The 19,562-nt window shown below is 44.5% G+C and overlaps 1 protein-coding gene across 9 annotated transcripts in view; it reads right to left on the reverse strand.

Moving 5' to 3' along the window:
- The window catches only part of CACNA2D3 (calcium voltage-gated channel auxiliary subunit alpha2delta 3), a 935,925-nt gene that overhangs the window by 502,725 nt on the left and 413,638 nt on the right, over window positions 1-19,562 (reverse strand). For 8 of the 9 annotated variants that reach the window (XR_012518702.1, XR_012518703.1, XM_039477586.2 and 5 more), the window contains one exon: window positions 3,652-3,783. The exons of the other annotated variant lie outside the window; for it this stretch is intronic. Coding sequence is in view for 6 of the 8 variants with exons in the window: in XM_039477586.2 (XP_039333520.1) it covers window positions 3,652-3,783 (132 nt within the window). In the remaining 2 variants the exon portion in view is untranslated. The remainder of the gene's footprint in view (window positions 1-3,651; window positions 3,784-19,562) is intronic. 9 annotated transcript variants of the gene reach the window in all.

A 19,562-nucleotide genomic window follows, 5' to 3' on the forward strand; every position in this document is an offset into this window, starting at 1 on the left:
GTGTCTGGTACATGGTAGGCAGTGGGGTGGAGAGCGCAGGTACTATGAAGACTTGGAGGAGAGGGATCAATGAGAAAACAAAGGGACTATGGCTCTGTACCGCATTTATGCCAGCTCCTTGCTAAATCATCAAGTCTCTACCATACTGCAGCTGGGGACCAACTCCCCAAACAGGAAATAGCTCTATTCTGCTCCCCAGAGAGGCAATGGCTCTATTCTATCTGAAGACAGAGGGCGGCTGCCACTGGTATAATGGAAGACAATAGATCTGGTGGAATTTGACCTAATGGGCGATTCATTAAACAAACACATAGTGAGCACCCACTATGTGTTATTCTTGCTGCTGGTGACAGAGTAATGGACAAAGCAAGTGACTCTGTCCTCCAAGGGGCAAATATTCTAGTAGAGGAGACAGGGATTGGAAGCCTGATGGTTCAGGATTTCAGGGTAGAGCCCCATTTTATAAAGTACGAACTATAGAGCCTAATGACGTCCTCTGTTCAGTGAGAACTTTTTGCAATGCAAGCCCTGAAAGGTAAGGCTGGTACCTTGGAAACTTGGTATCAGACTACAACAGCATCATGTTATTCAACATGGTGGCTACTGACCATGTGTGGCTATTTGATTTTAATTTTAAATAAAGTTAAATAACATTTAAATTTCAGTTCCTCAGCCTCACTAGGCACACTTCAAGTGCTCAGTACTCCATGTGACCAGTGACATTAGTGATATTAGATAGGAAGTAGAACATTTCCATCATCTCATAAAGTCCTTTGAACAGCACAAGAGAGTTAGCACATTGCCCTTAGGACATAAATTGAACTGGTAAGGCCTATGTGTGAAGCCATGCAGAAACGGACATCATCATCACACACAGGCTTTCAGGCTAACGCTTGCCCAAGTTCTCCTTCCCAGAACTCTTTCCTCTCACCCCAGGAGTTGGAGTTGGTGATCCTTCCGAGGATTCACCCAGCATGAAACACACTGTATCATGATGATCTATTTGCCTGTCTTCTATTTCCTCAGAGTAGCATGAAACACACTGTATCATGATGATCTATTTGCCTGTCTATCTCCCCATGGTAGTCACTGATGCCCCTCTTTTGGGGATGCACCCTAGGCAAAGCCACAATAATCCTGACTAGTCCCCAGGGTTTCGCATGGCTGACCCTACCCACTAGTTCTTCAGGCATCAGTGGTGGGCATGAGACTCAGACCAGGCTAATATGTGGACTTTCATCCAAGCTACTGGGACAAATGCTCTCTCCTCCCCTGGAATCCTCACTGAGAAATCCTGCCAGCCCTGTTCCCCATTATGAGGAGATCACCTGCCAGCGAGACAAGGTCAGAATGGAAGAAGGCAGAAATGAGAGCCAAAAGAAAGGATTCAGATTCCAAATGACACTGCTTCAGTCTCTCATTGCTGAGCACCGATATCCAGCTGTAGCTCAAATGGCATGTTCCCTAGATTTCAAGTTACGTGAACCGGCAAGTGTGCTTTTTGCTGGAGCTAGTTGAAACTGTGTTTCTGTCCCTTGCAACCAAAATCCATGATCAGTGCATGTCCCCACAAGAGGGAGCTGGATGAAGACAGAGACCTTTTCTGTCTAGTTCGTGATTTTATCCTCAGGGCCTCAGATGGTGCTTGGTACAAAGCCACAACTCAGGACATGCTTACGTAAGACTGAAGAAAGACTCCTCTGCTTAAAAACATGCACACTTACCACTGTTTCACACCACTCTAACAATGGAAAGAAGCATCCTGAAAAGAAAAACATCCTCGCAAAATGCTCACCATCATTCTTTGAGTCATATGCCCAGGAGGCAAGAGGCATACTCTGTGTTCAGAACCAAGCACACAGAGTGGAGTGGCCATATGACATTTATCAGGGCACTGAAACACCTTAGTGAACTGCAGCCCATGTCTTTACTAACAAAGAAATGATGCAGGCATTTTACAGGCCACATCCTGCCCAAAGTATCCTTAAAGAACTGTAAACATGGCTGAGCCAATTGTTCTGACGGATAACCTTGTATGTAAATTAATCTCCCCTATTACATAAGCCTTTTATGAGGATTCTCTTTATTTTCAAATGTCCTCGTGACCATAGTTAAAGGACTTACTGTCGATGGAGACAACAGGTGATTTGTGGTTTCTACTTATCTGTCTTGCCCTATTCTTTTTCTTTTTTTCTGCAACCCTCTTTATTTTATTTTATTTTTATTTTTTAAATTTTATTTCATTTTAGGTTTTGGGGTACATGTGAAGAACATGCAAGATCGTTGCATAGGTACATACATGGCAGTGTGATTTGCTGCCTTCCTCTCCAACACCTATAGCTGGCATTTCTCCCCATGCTCTCTCTCCCCAACTCCCCACCTCCCACTGTCCCTCCCCTATTTACCCCTATTCTTGATGCCACATAGTGAGAGGGTTGGACACCCAGTGGCTTCCCAAGCAGAGCAGCCTCTCCAACAGGCTCTGATTTCAGCAATAGCTGCGTCAGACTTGCTCTCTGTTGACTGCATCAAGGCAGAATGCAATTTGGTGGCACTGGAACTTTAATCGTCCACTGTTTATTATGGTGTTATCTTTAATAGGATGCTTATTGTATACATTTCTGTGGGCTCTGGGAGGAAGCATGCGTGCCATGCTGAACACGGCTCTTGGGAAATGTGTAATCTGGCGAAGCAGACACCCGGCAGGCAGTTCTTAGGGGACAGATGCTGTGCGCGGGGCAAACAGCTCTGCAAGGTGGAGGCCAGCAGTCTCTGTGCCTCAAAGTGGGAAGACATCAGTCTTACTTAATGAAAACATAGAAGACTTCACTTAATTGCTCCAAGATTATGCAGGGTGGGTGCTCCCCCCTTCTTTTAGGTTGAGCTTGTTAATTTCTACAGCTGTGATGTTGGCACGACTGCAGCCCCAAGTCCTGGTTTCACAACTTGTAAGCAAAATTAAAACTTCCTTTTTTAATTAAAATTCAAACTAAGCCAGAATTAAAATCCCATCACAAAGCAGAGGACTGGGAAGGCTCCAGAAGGAACACTTGTTCCCAAGGCATGATGGACAGCCTCTGGAATACACACTGCTGGGGGTGCTGGGTGCGCTGGGGCTGCTGGAGGCACCCTCTGTGGAGGGGTTGTTGCAGTCAGCAATGCTTGGGCCATTTCAACATCTTCCTCCAAGGGGAGTCAGTGCTGGGGTGGACAAATCTAAGTTCACATTCTCTATTTCTTACACCCATTAGTGAGAATTTAACTGCCCAAGTATGACTTGCTTTTTTCCCCAATAATAATAATGGCAATAATAGCAGTAGTAATAGTAATAAGGCTAAACTCTTGTTCAGAAGTACTAAATGAGGTACAGTTCACACCACAGTTCTTCACATTTGGTGACAGCTCTGTGAACTATTCTACTGAGAAAGGTACAGGTGCAGAGAGTTCTGTGACCATGCCCTATGTGTGCGCATGCCCACGTGGATGCCACCTTGCCATTCCTGTCCTGCACCCTGACAATAGATTTGGACTTAATCTTTCATTTTCTTCTAAGAGAAGGCAGAAAAGTTTTAACCCCGAACCCTAAAGAAAAATATCACATGATCAGGTAACATTAATCTGAGTCATAATTGTCAACGCAGGGATACTCACCCGGATACTGCCTAAAAAAGCCCTTTGCGCTTCCAAAGTACTGCCATATAAGAGATGGGTCACGGTCAAAGTTATCTACAAAAACTTTGTTTAGGGATTCAGACCAATAAACCCCATTGACAATTGCAGGGTCTATAAAAAAAAAAGAAAGAGAGAGAGAGAGGAGTATTAGAAACCAACGTGAAATAAAATTCCTGGCATCCCACACCACTTGGCAGATACTGGCACAAGGTACTCCATCTTCCAGGAGGTGAAGAAGAAAGTTACAACCTCAAAAACATTTAGCTCCTGGGGATTCCAGATGCTGGGGATTCCCCTCCTGCCTGAGCCCTCCTAGCCTCCCAGGAGCCTCTACTGATGGCTCCTTACTTGAAAGACTCTTCCTTTTATTTGTACCTTTCAATATCACATATCTCATAGAGAAAAATCACGTAATCCTCTTTGAGAAAGCAGAGAGAGACTTTATTAGCATTATTTTCCTGCTTTCCCCCTACTGAGCCAGAACTCGGCATTAAAAATAGGAGAACTGTATTTTCTTTCACTGTAATCACCTCAGAAACCAACACAACCCTGTTCCATTTCTCTTTGCCCCTGACTTAGAAGTTTGCTTTTTTTTTTTTTTTTTTTTTTTTTTGAGACGGAGTTTCGCTCTTGTTACCCAGGCTGGAGTGCAATGGCGCGATCTCGGCTCACCGCAACCTCCGCCTCCTGGGTTCAGGCAATTCTCCTGCCTCAGCCTCCTGAGTAGCTGGGATTACAGGCACGCGCCACCACGCCCAGCTAGTTTTTTGTATTTTTATTAGAGACGGGGTTTCACTATGTTGACCAAGATGGTCTCGATCTCTCGACCTCGTGATCCACCCGCCTCGGCCTCCCAAAGTGCTGGGATTACAGGCTTGAGCTACCGCGCCCGGCCAGAAGTTTGCTTTTTAAAAAAATAAATAAATTGAAATTACATGACTAAATCTCTTTACTTCTTTTGTTCAGCAGACTATGAGTTCAGTGAATGCACAGACTGCCTCTTGATGGTCTTCTGCTGTACCCTTTGACCAGCATGTGGCAGAAGCTCCAAAACTCTTGCAGAGGAATAGAGGGAAGGACAGATGGATGGTGATATGTTTTGTCTATGTCCCCATCCAAATCTCATCTTAAATTGTAGCTCCCATAATTCTCATGTGTTGTGGGAGGAACCTGGTGGGAGGTAACTGAATCATGGGGGCAGGGCAGCTCTTTCTAGTGCTGTTCTCATGATAGTGAATAAGTCTCATGAGATCTGAGAGTTTTGATAAAGGTGCATTATAAAATGCACCTGTGCATGCTCTCTTGCTGTTGCCATGTAAGATGTGCCTTTGCTCCTCCTTTTCCTTCTGCCACGACTGAGAGGCCTCCCTAACGATGTGGAATTGTGAGTCAATTAAACCTCTTTCCTTTATAAATTATCCAGTCTCAGGTATGTCTTTATTAACAGCATGGGAACAGACTAATACAGATGTATAACCCAAAGGCTGTTCTCCAGACACCAGGCAATCATTTACTCTTTTGGCATGGAATCCCACAAGCAAATCTCTTTTCCTCACCTATGATAACCCAAAGATAACTTCTTGCCTTCAGTTCAGAGCTTTAAAAAAATAAGGATGAATTCCTATTCAAAACAGTATTGGAAGTCCTGGCCAGGGCAAGCAGGCAAGAGAAAGAAATAAAGGGCATCCGAATAGGAAGAAAGGAAATCAAACTATTCCTGTTTACAGATGACACGATCATGTACCTAGAAAACCCCATAGCCTCAGCCCAAAAGCTTCTTAAGCTCATGTCAGCAAAGTCTCAGGATACAAAACCAATGTGCGAAAACAAACAAACAAAAAAACCACTAGCATTCCTTTACAACAACAATCCTGACAGACAAATCATGAATGAACTCCCATTAACAATTTCCACAAAGAGAATTAAGTACCTAGGAATATAGCTAACTAAATAGGTGAAAGATCTCTACAAGAAGAACTACAAGCCACTGCTCCAAGCAATCAGAGATGACAAACAAATGGAAGACATTCCATGCTCGTGGATAAGGAGAATCAATATTGTTAAAAAGGTCATACTGCCCAAAGCAATATAGATTCAATGCCATTCCTAATAAGCTACCATCAAGATTCCTCACAGAACTAGGAAAAAACTATTTTAGAATTCATATGAAACTAAAAAAGAGACTGAGTAGCCAAGACATTCCCAAGCAAAACAAAAAAAAACTAGAGACATCACAGTACCTGACTTCAGACTATACTATAAGGCTATAGTAACCAAAACAGCATGACACTGGTATGAGAACAGACACATAGTCTAATGGAACCAAATAGAGAGCCCAGAAATAAGACTGCATGCCTACAACTATCTTATCTTTGACAAACCTGACAAAAGCAAGCAATGGAGAAAGGATTCCCTATTCAATAAATGGTGCCGAGACAACTGGCTAGCCATACGCAGAAGATTAAAACTGCATCCCTTCCTTATACTGTATACAAAAATTAACACAAGATGGATTAAAGACATAAATGTAAAACCAAAAACTATAAAAACCCTGGAATACAACCTACATAATACCAATCAGGACATAGGCACGGACAAATATTTCATTATGAAGATTCCAAAACAACTGCAACAAAAGCAAAAATTGACAAATGGGATCTCATTAAATGAGAGAGCTTCTGCACAGCAAAAGAAACTATCAACAGAGTAAACAGACAACCTACAGAATAGGTGAAAATCTTTGCAAACTACGCATCTGATAAAGATCTGCTATCCAGTATCTATAAGAAACTTAAATTTACAGGAAAAACAACTCCATTAAAAAGTGAGCAAAGGACATGAACAGACACATCTCAAAAGAAGGCATACATGCAGCCAACAATCATATTTTAAAAAGCTCAACATCACTGATCATTAGAGAAAGGCAAATCAAAACAACATTGAGATACCATCTCACGCCAGTCAGAATGGCTATTATTAAAAACTCAAAGTAACAGATGCTGCTGAGGTTGTGGAAAAAAGGAACACTTATATACTGTTGGCGGGAGTGTAAATTAGCTCAACTATTGTGGAAGACAGTGTAGTGATTCCTCAAAGACCTAAAGACAGAAATACCATTAGACTCAGCAATCCCATTACTGGGAATATACACAAAGGAATATAAATCAAGCTGTTATAAAGATACATGCGTGCACATATTCCGTGCTGTACTATTCAGAATAGCAAAGACATGGAATCAACCTAAATGTCCATCAATGATAAAGTGGATAAAGAAAATGTAGTACATACACACCATGAAATACTATACAGCCATAAAAAAAGAATGAGATCATGTGCTTTGCAGGGACATGGATGGAACTGCAGGCCATTATCTTTAGCAAACTAACACTACTTTAGTTTGACACAAACTAAAATCCTTAGCAAACTATTCTTTTTGAACAGAAAACCAAATACTGCAAGTTCTCACTTATATGTGGGAGCTAAATGATTATAACACGTGGACACATAGAGGGGAACAACACACACTGGGGCCTAAACTGAAGGTATACAGGAGGGAGGGGATCAGAAAAAATAACTAATATGTACTAGGCTTAATACCTAAGTAATGCAATAATCTGTACAACAAACCTCCATGACACAAGTGTATCTACATAACAAACCTGCACAGGTACCCCTGAACTTAAAAGTTGAAAAAAAAAATAAGGGTGAAGACAAAGAAAGAGAATAAGTAGGTATTTCTTGCACACTAGCTGAAGCAATATGGGTCGCTGAGGATGCTCTGTGATGGTTCAGTTCTTTTTTTAACCTCTGATGACTCTGTTTCAAAATGATGCCACATTAAGCAACATTCTGTTCTTGGAGTAGAAACAGCTGTCAATTGCCAGGATGAAAAGTATGACAATGACAACATGATGAGTTATTAATGAATGATTAGGAAGAGGCAGAGGAGGAGAAACTTTCAGTGAGTCCTTCCTGGGGTACAGGCATGGTGCTCACCTTATCTCCTATCCCCCCTCAGCAGCCCTCCAAGGCAAGCTCTGCTCCATTCTACAACACCAGGAAATGAGTTACGTTCCTAAGAGCATCCAATTACTAAGGGGCAAAGCCTCTGATCTGAGGTTTCCTTATTTGTAAAATTGGGATAATAATACCCACCCTATACATATACACCATGGAACACTACGCAGCCATAAAAAAGAATGAGGTTATATCCTTTGCAGCAACATGGATGGAGTCAGAGGTCATTATTCTGGGTGAATTGATACAGGAACAGAAAACTACACAGCCCATGTTTAGGTCTCATGTATATGTTCTCACGTATAAGTGGGAGCTAAACACTGAGGACACATGGACAAAGAAGAGAACAACAGACACTGGGGCCTACTTGAGGGTGGAGGGTGGGAGGAGGCTGAGGATCAAAAAATTACCGATTGGGTACTACGCTTCCTACCAGGATGATAAAATAATCTGTAAACCAAAAACCTGTGACATGCAATCTACCGATATAACAAACCTGCACATGTACCTGCTGAACCTAAAATAAAAGGTGGAAAGAAAAAACAATACCCACGCTAGAGACCTGTTTGGAAGGTTAAACAAATGAATAGAATATAGCTAATGGCCACGCAGCCATTGATGAGGCTGTTCTCTTAGCCTAGAGCCCTATGCCCCCAACAGAACTCCCTGTTGGACACTGAGTCATGAGATCCCACTGTGACATCCTCATTCCAGAGATTCATCAATACCATACAGACAGAAGGGGTGAGGACAGTCTAGACGTCAAGTTGCAGAGAAAACAATGAACAACATAATGCTAGAAATGGTCACATAAGACAGGTCCACTTACGAGGGCACTCAGGATTGGCCCCAGTGCATCTCCCCTCCCCCACAGCCACCTGCCCCTTTAAAGCGGCAGCCCCAGGACATCCACCTGCACAGCTCTAGAGCCCACAAAACGGTGCTGGGGCCAGCGGGCAGATGCTGTGTCCTGGCTTGCTGTGTTACCTCTGCCCTGCCTTATTCCTTCAGATCACTAAGGTAACTGTAATAAACCCCATCATAGCCTGGGGCTGTGAAAATGACCCAATCAGCCTTTTACCACAAAGTAATTTTAGGAGGACTTTTTCCCCACAATCCTGGAAAATGGAGCTCTTTCTTTTTCCTGTCCAAGCTTGATAACAATTATTGTGACTCACCCCTCGTGGCAAAACTCACTTAAATTAATCCACAAAGACGCAAATACAATAATGACACTGAGCAATCCATGGTTCTTGCCTTCATTGATGGCCTCAATTATGTCTGTGTCATAAAAACCTTCCACAAAAAGAAGTGAAAATTCAATTTCCCTAGCTCACTGTCTCAACATGTTAAGGCAGGCGTCCCCAAACTTTTTACACAGGGGGCCAGTTCACTGTCCCTCAGACCGTTGGAGGGCCGCCACATACTATGCTCCTCTCACTGACCACCAATGAAAGAGGTGCCCCTTCCTGAAGTGCGGCGGGGGGCCGGATAAATGGCCTCGGGCGGCCGCATGCAGCCCACGGGCCGTAGTTTGGGGACACCTGTGTTAAGGAGTCAAACAGTTTCCAGTTAGACAATTCTTTTACCTTAAGTGTGGCAATTGGGATTTGCCCAATTTTGATAATTGCTTTTTTCTTAAGTGTGGTTTCTTTGGTGTAGAATAAGGCTGCCCAGACCTCCAGGTGATCCTAGAAACCTAAGATTGCCCCCTGAGGAACTGGGAGCATCTTCAGAAATGCAAAAAAAAAATCCCGAGGATGTTTCACTCACTTTATTTGGACACCAAATCTTGCTCTAAAATTATGCCTCTGCAAGAAGAGGGGGCTTCGATTTTCCAAGGTCACAGTGAACAAGGGGAAATAGAACCACTAAGAAAAAAATCCACTTAAAAATGGGGGCTGTGTGGCATACGCCCATTTGATCAAATATCTGAAATAACACTTATCTTGTAACAATCACAGTGTATTGATTTCACAAGCTTGCTTAGCAAGCAATTTTAATAGAAGGGGAAATCTTAAATCACTGTCTGTTGTTACAGTCATTTAAAAGATAGGAAAAGAAAAAAACAGAAAAAAATACATGGAGCCGTCATCTACGCGTTTAGGTTAAAAAAAAATACAAGTTAAAAATGACTTTGCCACCATCACTGATAGAGAGTGGAAACGAAGTAACCCACGGGACACTCAATGCTGCCCATGCCCCACATGTACCCAGGTCCCCTGGCCCTTCCACCATCCCATGGGGAGTGGGCAAACGTCACGTTAGGGTGTGGACCAGAGTTCAGTCTCATGCTCCTTGATGGGGGCTGAGCTGATTTGTTTTTCTTATGGTCACTTGTGAAAATGACAGCAACCTGCCGAGTAGCAGGCAAACCATTTTCCCTGTTTGTGTTTTGTTTCCAATTCTGTTTAGAAGTCCCCTTTGCTTCACTTAGGGTTCTTCGGCATCGGATTTATCTGAGCCTTGACTTGCACCTCCACCTCCAATCTTTTTAGAGATTTAAAGTACTGAATTGGCTTTCTGCGGCAAAATACCACAAACTGGATGGCTTACAGACAACGGAGATTTATTCTCTCCTAATTCGGGATACAAGAAGTTCAAAATCAAGCTGCAGGCAGGGTTGCTTCCTTCTGGAGGTTCTCACAGTCTGTTTCATGCCCTTCATCTAGTCTCTGGGGCTCGCCTGCCATGCTTGATCTCCCCTGGCTTGTAGTCTCATTATTTCCGTCTCCACCTCCATCTTCACATGGCCCTCCCCTCTGTGTGTCTCTGTGCCATATCTCTCTCCTTTGTCTCAGAAGGACTGGTCAGTGGGTTTAGGCACCACCCTAAATTCAGGATCCTCTCATCTCAAGATCCTTAAATTAATTATGTCTGCAAAAACCCTACTTTCAAATAGAACCACGACTGCAGGTACTGGAGATCAGAATGCGGACATACCCTTTTGGGAACACTGTTTAACCCAGTACTCTTCTAATTATCCTACACAATATACTCATATCTCATGGTCTGTATGTATTCTTTTACAAATCTCAGTTTAATAACAGCAGGCCTTCTACCTAGTGAAAGATGTTTCAAGGCCTTCACCCTTTTCCTCTTTATGGAAACAATTCAGATTTTCATGTCCATATTACATTTTTATAAGCTAACCATTCTTCCTGACCTCTGTCAATGGGTCCTACCTGTAATACACTAAGTTGGATTGAAATCACTTTCCTGAGTGTCTGCAGTATGTATCAGTGCCCAGAATGCTGCTCGATACAGTAAATTCCAGGATAGCATGACCATTTTCTCCAACAGTCCTACCCAATCCACATTAACTTAGTATTCATATTAGTCAATATGTGATCCAGGAATAGCAGTTCTGTTCCTCTACCTTCTGAGACATGAAATTACCCCCCGTGCCAGTCTAGAATTTATCAGATGTTCAGCTTTTACTAAAACAGACTACTAGCAGATGTTTGGGGAGTAAGAGTCCCACACCACCTTTGTGACAAATTTACAATTTGTATTTGAAGAGCGGCTCCCACAAGCCTGATCTGTCTTTGAAATGCATCCTATATCCTAACAGCAAATAGCTTTTGTAGTTTTCTTCTTTCATTTTCACCCAGATAACTGCTCTGGCCTGTGGTGTGCACATTGCTACACAGGGTCTCCATGTGTGGCATATGGCTAATGTTCACTCTGCATGCTCCTACACACTCCTGCATACCTTTCCAGATTAGTTTAGCATCTTTGAATAAGGTACCGCCTCTTATTATTGTATTTTAGTTACAAGGTCGATCCTGGGCGGTGTCTTCGATGGTCAACCCACATGGATCCAAGCAGATTAACGATGTAAAGAACTTAGCACACCAACTGGCACATACAAAGTGCTTCATAAATACTGGCTGTTACTTCATCCATTAGAAAATACATAAGGTCTTGGCTGGGTCTGCTGGCTCACACCTATAATCCCAACACTTTGGGAGGTCAAGGTGGGTGGATCACTTGAGCTCAGGAGTTTGCGACCAGCCTGGCCAACATGGCAAAACCCCGTTTATACAGAAAATACAGAAAAGTATCCAGGCGTGGTGGTGTGTGCCTACAGTCTCAGCTACTCAGGAAGCCGAGGTGAAAGGATCGCTTGAGACTGGGAGGTCAAGAATGCAGTAAGCCAAGACTGCACTACTGGACTTCAGAGTGGATGACAGAGTAAGGCCTTGCCTGAAAGAAAAAGAAAGAAAAGAGAAAATAAAATAAAATAAAATAAAATAAATAAGCTCTCCAGAGGAGCTCCCAACTTTGACCATGTTCTCCGCATCAGGGTTGCCGGGCAGCACCTCAACAGCAGCACGGCAGTCAGGAGCTTCAGTCCCAGGTCTGGATCTCACTTGTCACAGGTTAGCTAACAGCCTTGGGTCTGTGACTTAATGTCTCTGAGCCCCGGGGCCTTCATCTGTAGAAGCCAGATGAGAGTAGCTCTTCCTCAGACAAGGCACAGAACTTGCTGTGTGGTGGGAGGACTACATACACCCCTAGGGCCCGTCGCTAGTCCCAGCACAGTGGGAGCCCCCGACTCCCTCCCCACAGCAGTCCAGCTTTCCTGAGACTATTCAGCTCAGACTTCATGCAAGTCTCTTTCTCCCTTCCTTAACTCATCAGGGCAAGGTACTGTCATGATGCTTTCATTTGTTTACTCAACAAATATTTATTGAGTACCTACTATGTCAGGCATTCAACAGTATGCCAGATAATGAAGTGGACACTTCGGTCTGAGGAGGAGAGAAACAATGGGCAAATAAATGAGAATTTCAAGTAGAAACAGGGCAATGAAAATAAACTGGGATAAGCCAGAGAGTTACTGTCTGTGGAAAGTGGGGAGGGGGGTTGCCCAAATTGGGTGGTCAAAGATGACCTCCTAGAGGTCATATAGATGACCTGAGTGCTGAGACGGCACCAGCCCCCAAAACCTAGGCTAGCAAGAGCTTTGTACACACAGTGAATAAGCAAGATCAAAAACCCTGAGTTGGGAAGAATCTGGTTGTCTTGGGGAGAGGTACTAGATGAGGCTGGAGAGGTGGGCAGGCCACAGCAAGGATTTTAGCAGATCGGCAAGTTTCCTGCCAAGAATGCATTTTGTAGCGACATAATCTGTGCTCCCCTCATGCCAAGGTCCATCATGCCTTTATTTAGGGCTTCAAAATCAAATTTATTTTCCAAAATCTGTAGCGAGCATAGCCTACTTCCTCTTCCCAGGACAGGCAATCAAAAACTTCACGGATGCCTTAGTGCTTGAGTTTCCTCTCCAGACCTCAGTCATCTGATACACACTTGATTTTTTCCCCAATACCATTTATTCTCCAGCGCATCAGCAGAACTGTATTAATTTAAACTTGCCATTTTCTACCACGAAATATGGGTCAACTTCTAGGGAATCTGAGTGAAGAAGAATTATTATAAGCTAACACAGAATTAGAGACAAACTACATTTACCCAAAAACCACTGACGGAAGGGAAGGGACTCCGTTCAGCATCAACACGATTTTTAAAGTGTGGACCCTGTACAGATGCCTGCCTTGAACAAGGCTGGAGGAAGGATCTCTGTCTTTCCTATATGGCTTCGAAGCTGCGCACCTCCCAGCTATAAAATTATGGCAGGCAGGGGGAGCCTGGGGACTGAGCCCTTGCAGGAGTTTTCTTCAGGGCCGTATGTTGAATCAAATCCAAGATGAGAATGGTTGGATAGTCTTCGTGTCTCCCATTTCAGCAAGTAAATGCCATCTCTCCCATTCATTCTAAGTAGATTATAGATTAAATAATGAATAGTTTTGATGCTAATTATCAAGCACTTATATCTATTGGAAAATAGTCCTTAATGTGTGCTGAATTATAAAACAGGTTTATTTGCCAAACATTTACCCTTCCTCTAAACTTAAGTGATGTGCTAGACAAAAAATGCAGGTTGCTTTTCACAAAGCTGGAGCCAATTTCTGGCAGCCCTGGGACCAGAGGGACAAGGAGGATTCATGGCCCAATGCTGAACCACTCCGGATGGAGCTGAGAAGCAAATGGCTTGGCGAATTCCAGAGAATGCTCTAGTGTCCCTCTGTCTGTTGCTTCGGTACGCTATACTTCAGACTTTATTCCCTGGTGAGAGTTTATGTGAATGATTAGAATTTTTTTTTGCCATAAATATATCAACTTTAAATAGTCTTTCTTCCTTAATATATTTCATATTTTGTGGAGAAACTTGCATTTCTTCTTCCTTACTCTCCTGGAATAAACCATTCGCAAGTCTCGTTTAGAGATATTAAGAGAAAACTGTATCACAGAAATTATGATGATGCTGACGATCGCGGCAGAAATGACCACTTACAGGGCATTTACAACGTGCCACACATTATGTATGGCCCTTTCCAAGTAGTCATGAACTACTTTTCCTAGCTACATTTCACAGGTAAGGAAATCTATCCCCAAAGCTTTGAAATTCATTGCTGTAGTATATTACCTTGCTCAAGGCAGGAGTTAGCTAAGTTCCTGTAGAAATTACTAGATAACAGAGGACTTGAACTTATTTACTGGCCGTAAGACAGTAAACAGTGGGTGGGGGAAAGCAATGACAGGGCAGGTGCAGTCTGCAGACCAGGGTAACACATGGCTCAGAGGAGGCTGCCTGCCCCTAGCCATCAACAAATAAGTAGATGACCCCTAAAGAGGGGGCTCCCCTCAGGCTTTCTTTGGGTCCTGACATGGCATCTTTGTACCTAATACTGAGGATATATGTGTACATTAAAGAGGACAGGATGGATGAAGACAGAATAGTACTGGGTATCAATGTGGAGTCCCCCTCCGAGTTCCCAGATGCAACCACCCCAAGTTCTCTGCTACGAAACAGGCCAGTGAGGCTACTCCATCACCACCAGCATTTGGATTTGTCTGCTGGTAGAGGGGACATTTACAAGGCATTTGATTAACTGTAATTAAGCTAATATTCACTAATTTAAAACACTTCCTTTGATATATGATACCTCCCCATCACAAAGTCACCCTTTCATTCTAACAAAAAGCTGAGGACCACACTCCTTCCTGAGGTTTGGTTCTGGCTGGGAGGGAAATAAAGCTCATTTTGAAAAGGATCAGAAATGGGTTAAGCACAGAATCCCCCTTTTCCCACTAGCAAATACTAGAACAATGCCAGTGTTGCAAGACTGTCACAGCAGCTCTCTGGAACTCAAACATCTTGCTTGGAAATCAGTGCTGAGCACCACAGCCAGAGCACCCACCTGCTCCAGAAGCATCAGTAGTTTTTGAAAACCCATCACAGAGAGATTAATGCCACTGCCTGAGGCTTCACACCATTCTGATCTGGCCCAGGATCCCTTTTGAAAACAAATCCACTTTTCTTCCAGCTCCCAACATAAACCCACATCTGCACCAGGGCCAAGCTCAGTGAGGCTCTCTCTTTCACATCATCTGATTGTTTCCTTTAGGGTAACTGTTACCACTATTGAGCAACAGCCCCTCACCAAAGGGTATTAAATCATGTCATATTTTCTAATATCCCCCAAAGCATTTAGCACCTATTCTGGATCTAGTATGCATTTATTTATTTATTCATTCATTCATTCGGAATTTTTTTTTTTTTTTTGAGACAGTCTTGCTCTGTCGCCAGGCGCCAGGTTGGAGTGCAGTGGCGCGATCTCAGCTCACTGCAACCTCTGCCTCCTAGGTTCAAGCAATTCTCCTGCCTCAGCCTCCCAAGTAGCTGGCACGCACCACCATGCCCAGCTAAGTTTTGTATTTTTTTAGTAGAGACGGGGTTTCACCATGTTGGCCAGGATGGTCTCGATCTCTTGACCTTGTGATCTGCCCCCCTCAGCCTCCCAAAGTGCTGGGATTACAAGCGTGAGCCACCACACCCGGCCTGGAAAATATTTACTGAATGCCTACTATGTGCCAGGCAACTGCTAGGATTTGGAGACAAAGCAGTGGGCAAAACCAGACACGGCCTTTAACCTAGTGGCGTGCACGGCCCAGTGGGGGAAAATGGAACCTGCAGAATGCGCAGGCATGGGGTGGGCGGGTTGCAGAGTGGTCCTGGCAGAGGCAAGAAAGCCTAAACGCCTGGAATGCAGGAAATAAAAAGGAGGCTGGGTTGGGAACTGGGGCAGAGGGATCCCAGCAGGGCTTTGCAGACCTGGATCTGCAGTCTGCCCTCAATCTCAACGGCAGTGGAGGCCTCCTTTGCCCTTTAGAGAGCAACCAAGCTGTGGCAGATGGGTGGGGATGAAGGGGGGGAGGCGAGTGTTTAGAGGCTCTTGTAGTCATCCCTGGGGTACACGAGGGTGTCTGTGCCAGCGTGGCAGAGGGAGAGAAGCTGGTGGTACCCAGAGAGGATATGCTTGCCAAACATGTGTTGGTCCAGGTTTTTGCACTGAAGGCAGGTGCTGTGCTAGCCGTTGAAGCTCTCTTCTGCACCGGCCCAGCATCCACGTGAAGAATCCCCCACAGCAGGAAGCCAGGACACCCATGCTGCGGAATCACTACACCATGGGGAAATGAGCCAAGAGGATGGGCATGCCCCTTAGATAACACACAAATGGGAAATTCTGTTGACTACAATGGGGAAGCGTGTCCCCAAAAAGGCGTCTTGTCGTGGATTTGCTGACTAAAACCGATTTCACTGTTGAAACAGTCGTCAAAATGTCATCCCTTCAAGCTATTCTTGCTGTGTGTCTCCAACAGGCAGAACTGTATCACTGCAGCACGAAAGAGTGGAAACCATGACGGCCTGGTTCTCCAGGGAGGGCTTTCTTGGTGGGAGATGCTGCTCCATGTGGTGCCCGCTGTTCTGCCCTCTCGTGCTCTATCATGCGCACAGCTCCGGGGAAGGCCCAGTGAGGGAACACACAGCAAGTGAGGAACACAGGTTCGCCTCTCATGGCCCTCTCAGCAGAGGGGATGCAGGAGATGGGGGATACAGGATGGCGTGGGCTAAGAACCACTTAACTGTTGATCCCTGTCCTAATCCCTCCTCATAAAGTCAAGTCAAATAAACTCTTCGCCATTCCAACAACCAGAACTTTAAAAACACCTATGGGATTCAAAGCCTTGTCCTATGCTGTGTGGAGGTGGGGGGACAGAAGAAACAATGCTGGAAAGAACTGAGAGATGACAAGTCATTTACAATAAAGGACAACACTCAGTTAGAGAGTACACAGCTGTCATCATTTAGCAAGAACCCATTCCTGATATTCACTCAGAAAATCTCTTCTCATTTTAACCTTTCAGAAGAGAGAGAGAAATTTAAACATTCCTTCCTTCCATCTTCCAGACAGGCCTGGCTCCCAGTAAAATAATGATTTTGTGAGCCTGCCATCTGGGCTGATGCTATCAGCTTTTTATTGATATTTAATATAAACACAGCCCCAAGGCTAGCAGGTACCCTGACAGGGTCTGAAATATAACTGCCTGAGAACTGTACAAATGCGTGTAGCAATTAAGGAGCTGTCAGGGATATGGCTGGAGCAAAGACACAGAAGCCGCAGACTGGACAAAGAAAGGCTAGGGCTGCAGTTGGGGGCATGTGGGAAGCAGAGGGCTGTGGGAGAGGAATGGGTAGCAGCATCACACATCACTGCACAGTCAGAGCTGCTGTGGGCCGGAAACCGCACATGGGGAGATGAGGGGGTTACGGCCGTTTAAAAAAGGGAATGGGGCAAGTTCAGGTTTGTTGTTTGTTTATAACAGCAAAAGGCCAAGTGTCGACTCTCCTGCCTCTAATACGAGGTTTATATTGGAAAGACAGTAGGTAACCGTGGGCCTGCTTCTCAGGGAGATCTGGATGTGGGGCCCAGAGGACGGAGGAAAGGAATTTGCTTTGTTTGTTTAACAGCTTTTTTGAGGTGTGGCTGGAAATTGCATTATGTATGGCTCTTAACACCTGTCATAGTGTCACCAGCCTGAAAATCTGGCTTGGGGCGAGGAACACGAGATGAATTAGGAGAAGAGGTCAGCTCTGAGTGAGGAAGAAGAGAAGATGGATCGCTGCAAGGCCAGCTCCAACACAGCAGGAATCTGAGGTGGGCCTCGAGGAGAGTAAAGAATGCCTTTGTGCCCTGCTCCACTTGCAAGTGCTGCCCACAGTCTGCTGTCACTGTTTAACAGGCAGCATGGTGGTACTGGCAGCAGGAATGGAGATGGTCATGGCGACATGGTGTAGACACAGTCTTTTCCCTGGATTGGGATCCCCCATCATCCTTTGAAATGCTGGGGAGCCTTGGTTTTGTAACTGGGAGAGGTGTGGTAAGGAAGGAAGTGGTGTCTACTGAACACACTGGGTTTGGGGATCAGAATGGCCAGGTCTGGTAATAAAGGCATATGCCCCCATAATTTGCTTTTCAATGCCTAGGAAAGGAGCTGCTGCCAGAGGTCTGAGCTGCAAAATAGACAATGGGGTAGTAGAATAAAGAAATCTTGATCTCCGCTTGCTTTAACCATGGGTGGAAAAAGCCTCGTCCTTCCTATGCCAGTGATTTCAGGTAGAACACAGAACCTTCTAAAGATTTTAGTAGTTACGGAGTTCATGATGTTGGAAAAATTTTAACCAACACATCTAACTCATGATTCTCACAATCCCTTGCTCCTAATAAAGCTACATTTATTTAGACGAAAATAAAGAGTGAGTCGTTTAGATAACAGCTTAAAGTAGTCACGCAGGTGTTGGGCAGGACTGGAGATGTCCTGAGTGTGGCCCGAGACCAGCTGAGGCTGGGGAAACGCAGCTCCCACGGCTCAGAGCAGCAAAACTTCTCAGCTCCTCCCAGTGCCCCTCCTCAGTCGCTCCGCACCAAAGTCCAGAACAGTCGTGGGGTGGCCGTTGGCATATGAATACATCACTTGTATAAAGAAAATGAGGTTTTAGGCTGGCGAGCAGTGGCTCATGACTGTAATCCAAGTGCTTTGGAAGGCCAAGGCAGGAGGGTCATTTGAGGCCAGAAGTTTGAGACCAGCCTGCGTAATATAGCAAGACTCCATTTCTACATTTATCACTATTATTCTTATTGGAAAATTAACTGGGTGCAGTGGTGCATCCCTGCAGTCCTAGCTCCTAGGGAGGCTGGAATGGGAGGACTGCTTGAGCCCAGGAGTTGGAAGCTGCAGAGCCATGCTTGCCCCACTGTACTTCAGTCTAGGCAAAAAGGCAAAACCCTGTCTCTCTAAAAAAAAAAAAAGGCTGGGGAAGATTCTTCTTTATAATATAGATACATCCTCTATGTCTTCCTGCTCTGCAATTGACAATCGCTGAATCCATTCAGCCCCCAAAACATAAAACTGCAGATGTGGCCACGTAACAAAGAGCATTTCTAGCTCTCCACCCTTGGGGGAGTGTAAGCACGAGTCAGAAACAGCCTGAGAAAGTTCAGAAAGATGTTCCAGAAAGTGGGTGATATCATCTGCGAACAAATCTCAAAAGAGATCTGCCCCCTCCTAGAGTTCCAGGGAGGAAGCCAATTTTGTGCTGAGGTGGTTTTGATGGACATGGTACCAGGGGCCTGGATTCTCATGGTTAGAACATTGTAAATACATGCCCAATTTCATGTGAAGATCTATAGGTTGTAAACCTCCCTGAACTATACCACTGGAAGTTGAAACTGCTTCCAAAGGGTATGATACACTCTAGGAATGATGCCAACTTCCAGTAATGTTAGCCAAGAACTATTAACAAGGAAACTCCAGCCGTCTTTGCACTGGACCTCATTCACCCCATAAATTCTTTTATCAACTATTTATTTGGCTTGTTGAACAACAACAGTTGAGCCAAACTAAATGAGACCAAATGCCTCAATTTATGGACCTCTGTCGCTCCTGTATACTAATTCCTAACT

This window comes from Saimiri boliviensis, chromosome 8 (genome assembly GCF_048565385.1).
Source record: "Saimiri boliviensis isolate mSaiBol1 chromosome 8, mSaiBol1.pri, whole genome shotgun sequence".
Lineage (NCBI taxonomy): Eukaryota > Metazoa > Chordata > Mammalia > Primates > Cebidae > Saimiri > Saimiri boliviensis.